At 29.8% G+C, this 5035-nt stretch overlaps 1 protein-coding gene across 1 annotated transcript in view; it reads left to right on the forward strand.

The window, feature by feature from the left end:
- Positions 1 to 3979, forward strand: part of LOC124543951 (DNA mismatch repair protein Msh2) — a 33190-nt gene extending 29211 nt beyond the window's left edge. Inside the window, exon 14 of the mRNA XM_047122290.1 lies at positions 3705 to 3979. Within this exon, the coding sequence (XP_046978246.1) occupies positions 3705 to 3941 (237 nt within the window). The 3' untranslated portion in view covers positions 3942 to 3979. The remainder of the gene's footprint in view (positions 1 to 3704) is intronic.
- Positions 3980 to 5035: the final 1056 nt, after the last annotated feature.

The following is a 5035-nucleotide window of genomic DNA, read 5'->3' on the forward strand; positions in this document are numbered from 1 at the left end:
GTGCAATAATAGTGTTAGATCTCAATTTAATAATTTTATGGAATATAGTAAGTTACAACAATGTAATAATATTAGCAATAAGTATGGATGTATCTTAGATTTAGTACTAACTACTCTAGATCACAATAATATTAAAATATCATCCGATACGGAACATCTAGTTCCCATGGATGCATACCACCCGCCCTTAGAGATACTGCTCACACTTCCTAGAACAGCAAAAAGTGTAACATCTCTTACACCAGGAGAATATTTAATCACGGAGTGGAACTTTCGGCAAGCAGATCTGCATAGCTTGTACTTTGATATTGCTAATATTGACTGGACCGACTTACTTGAAAAACAGCATTTAAATATAGACTTAGCCGTAGATATACTCTATAATAAACTTAATAGTGTTATTAGTACACACGTTCCTACAAGAACAATAGTCAAAAGTAATAAATATTCTTATCCAAAATGGTATACCAAAGAAATAATATATTATATAAAATTAAAATATTTTAATCTAAAAAAGTATAAGTGTTATGATTTAGAGTTTAATAAAGAACTTTTTAAATACTATAGAACTAAAGTCAAGTATCTTATAAATATAGAATTTAAGAATTATATATCTAGAGTTGAAAACAATGTAAATAAAGAGCCATCAAGCTTTTGGCAATTTGTAAAGGAAAAACGTAAAACTAGACAGCAGATAAAAACATATTCTTATAAGAATAAAGCTGTAGAAGGGCAGAAAGCCATTGATTCATTTGCTAAATATTTTAGTTCTGTGTTTCATGATACTTCTCCTCTGTTAGACGTTAAGATAGCTGAGGAAGAGGCTAATCGCTTTGGTTGCCAATCTACAGTAACCATCGAACAAGTGACACTTGCCGAACTCAGATTTGCAATATCGCGACTAAAAGCTTCAACTGCTTATGGTCCTGACAACATACCTCCCTTTCTAGTAAAAGATTGCTTGTCAGCTTTGGAAGTGCCGTTACTTCATGTATATAATCTTTCAATTAAACAATGTTTATATCCTACCAAGTGGAAAGTGTCTAGAGTAACACCTATTCCAAAATCGGGCTCGTCCACGGATATAACAAATTATAGACCTATCGCTGTTCTATGTGTATTTGGAAAGATATTTGAATCAATTCTTAATAACATAATTTATAAACAAATAAAGGGACAATTGAGTGATTGCCAGCATGGGTTTCGTCCTGGACGCTCCACATTGACTAATCATACAGAATTTGTAGATTATATAAACACTAAAGTTAAGTCTGGCTGTCAAGTAGATGCCGCCTACTTTGATTTTAAGAAAGCCTTTGATCTCGTAAATAATGATGTACTTTTAAACAAATTTGCTTTATTCGGATTTTCAACTTCTCTCTTAAAATTGATGGCTCACTATTTAAAAAATCGAAAACAGTTTGTTAAGTTAGACGGGTATAAATCGGAAGAGTATTATACTCGATCAGGGGTTAGTCAAGGTAGTACCTTGGGTCCTATGCAATTTTTAATGATGATAAATGATTTGCCAAGTGTTATCTCTAATGCAAAATGCCTTATGTTTGCTGATGATTTGAAATTGTACATATGTGTAACCGAAACTAAAGACTGTGTAGCACTACAGCGTGATATTGATGCCGTAGTTGACTGGACTATAAGAAACAAATTATCATTTAATAATTCAAAATGTAAAACTATCACCTTTTCTCGATCTCATAAACTTATTAAAAATATATACAATCTATCTGACACACCGATGGAGAATGTACCAAAAATCAGGGATTTAGGAGTTATGATGGATAGGAAATTAAATTTTCATGATCATATACTTAAAACATGCAAAGATGCTAATAAATGCCTTGGTTTCATTATTAGAATATCATCGCAATTTAAGAATACCAAAGCAATAGAAAAATTATATAATGCCTATGTCCGCAGTAAATTAGAATATAATGCAATAGTTTGGAGTCCGCGTGAGGCAAAGTATGCAATAATGTTAGAAAAAATACAAAGAAAATTCTGTAGATATTTGTTTAAACGTAAATATGGATACTACCCTTTTCTATACCCTTCAATGTTTGTGGCAGGTATGGTTGGTCTAGATTCACTTCAGCTTAGGCGAGACTCCGCACATATAAAATTTTATTATTTAATTTTAGTGCATAGGGTGGATAGCACTGCTGTACGCGAAGCAATATATTTATATGTTCCCGACAAATATATGCGTGGTGTTGGAAGACGGCAACATACTCGTTGATTGTTTTGCTACCCACCTATGTGGCATTCAGCCCAAGCTAGCAACAGCCCCACTGCTAGGGCTGTTAAACTTTTGAATAACTTTATACGTTATCGAGATGTAGACATATTTTATGATCCTATTTATACTATATTTAAACAAATTTACATATTCCTAAATTTTAATTAATAATTTTGTAGTTTCTAAATAGATTTAAGCTTATTTTGTTTATAAATTTTATTTTATTTTTTTACTAAATTTTATTTCATTTGTCTTTGTAGTATGTTTAATTAAAATTAGTAAGAATGTTTAAAATAAAAAAAAAAAATGTTTAGTAATTAGTGTAAATATAAGCGACTTGGTGTAAATACTGTAATGCTTATATTTTCAAATAAAGATTATTATTATTATTATTATTAATAAATAGCCTATCAAGTAAAGAACATTTTCAAGTAAAGGCAAACGTCCTAATTAGGACGTTTTCTAGTCTTCTCTTTTTGCGCGTTAATAACATATCTGGCGACTACAACATCATTGACTATAGACATATTTGAGTTCCAAAGATATACTTTTGATTCCGTGGCGTTGACATAAAAACTATAATTAAATATATCTTTAGTTATATATAATTGACATAAAAAATTATAGTTGATGAGAGAATGGACTACATATGCCCTTTTCCAATGGAAGTAGGAAAAAAGATAAACAAACCTTTGATTCACGTATTTAATTCGATTTCCCAATAACTCAGCTGTATTGTGCACTACTAAGATTTTAATATTAATATATTATTGTTTATAATACAACATTATACACTTAAATACTTTAATTTTACTTCCAAAATTCTGATAATAGTTTCGTCGACGTTCAAAATGCAATTTTCTCTTAATCCATAGTGAAAATCATAGATTGATCAAGCTCTCGACTAATGATATTCTGTCAATTTGCTGTCAAATGTTGTTTGTTGTCTTTTTTCTTTTATAGTTGGAATAGAGTATAATATGTAATTATAGTCTATCACAGTCCATGTCAATTCTTCTAAAATTTGTAAAGCTTTGTTAAGTGGTGTACTCACAACGCCGACCCTAGATAATAAGGCCAAGTATTTTATTTATTTATATTGTATTTTACTTGGTGGTAGGGCTTTGTAAAAGCTCGTCTGGGTAGGTACCACCCACTCATCAGTTATTCTACCGCCAAATAATAGTACTCAGTATTGTTGTGTTCCGGGCTGAAGAGTGAGTGAGACAGTGTAACTACAGGCACAAGGACATAACATCTTGTTCCCAAGGTTGGTGACATAAGGAATAGTTAATATTTGTTACAGCGTCATTGTCTATGGGTGATGGTGACCACTTACGATCAGGTGGCCTATATGTTCGTCCGCCAACCTATACCATAAAAAAAAAGTATACATGATGATTGCTTTCATATAATAATTTCATATCATTGTTTATTTTTATTTTAGTACGCAGAAGAGAAACAGGCGCAATTGGAAACGAATCTGTTTGAAGTTGAATCGGCCTTCAAATCCGAAGAAACCACTGAAGGACAGAAATTAATATTAGACTTTTTGCGCAAGTGCAAAGAAATACATAATACTATAACTTCGGATGATGAAATGTTAATCGAAATAAATAAACTCAAACAACAAATGTTACAAACAGACAGTAAATATGTGCAAGCGCTAATGTCCACTTTGTAAACTTTATCTGACTAAGAAATAAAGATTTGAATTGAAAAGCATGTTTTTTTTATTTTTTCGGAATTTATAGAAAGAATACATTTTTTTCTACTTAAAATATTAAAGTACTAATTTTTTTATCGTTTAAAATATGTCTGAATTATTAAAATCGTCAGAAAAAATGTTGGCCACCCTACTGTGTGAAGAAACCATATCGATTACGTCTAGGCTTAAGGGTATTTAGTATTACTAAGATCTCAGGAAACATTCTACTTATCAAAATTTTATTTTGGGTAAACAGGTGTGTTCATATTACTCTATTTTTATTTCAAATTAATTATTACTTTTTTCATGGGGTATAATAATTTTTATAATAATAATATTATATATATAATTTTATATAGATAATAATTTTTATAATAAGCGAATCAGTTTTGTTACAGTAGATTTCATGATTGGCAACGAAATAATTGTTGTGGTGTCTTAATTGGCTATGAATTGCTTTGCCTTCCCAAAATAAGTCTAAAAACTTACAATAAAACTAGATTGATTTTATACTTTTAAATTACTTTTGTATAATATAGGTACTGTAATGTCCATTGTCCAACATATCTGTTATTACGATTGTTTTCCTTCCTGCTCAATGGGAATACCGGCCTGTAATGCATTATAATATAGTTTTATGTATTGGTTATTTTAAAAAATATTATGTATTTTTTGTTATATCCCTACACACTAATTTAAGAAATGTGCTAAAAATTCATCTATTAACACAAGAGTAGCTTTATGAGCTCGTATTTCAACTATTTTATTAGCAAAACTTTTTTGTGATCTGAATAAATCTCAATAGAATTAACTTGCTTTCATATTAACTCAAGTTTTGTTACCTTCAATACAGTTAAAGCATTAAATATAACTTAGATTGTTTATCGAATTGATGACAGTGTGTTGACTTTATCATATTTACTGTGAAAAATGACATTATCAAATTACACCATTATTGATACAAATGCTGTCTCAATATTTTAAAATCAATGTATTTAAAAATTATTTTTTTAAATTAGTATATTACTTGGCGAATAAAGTGTGAAGATCTATGGTAAAGAAAACAAAAA

This window comes from Vanessa cardui, chromosome 3 (genome assembly GCF_905220365.1).
Source record: "Vanessa cardui chromosome 3, ilVanCard2.1, whole genome shotgun sequence".
NCBI lineage: Eukaryota > Metazoa > Arthropoda > Insecta > Lepidoptera > Nymphalidae > Vanessa > Vanessa cardui.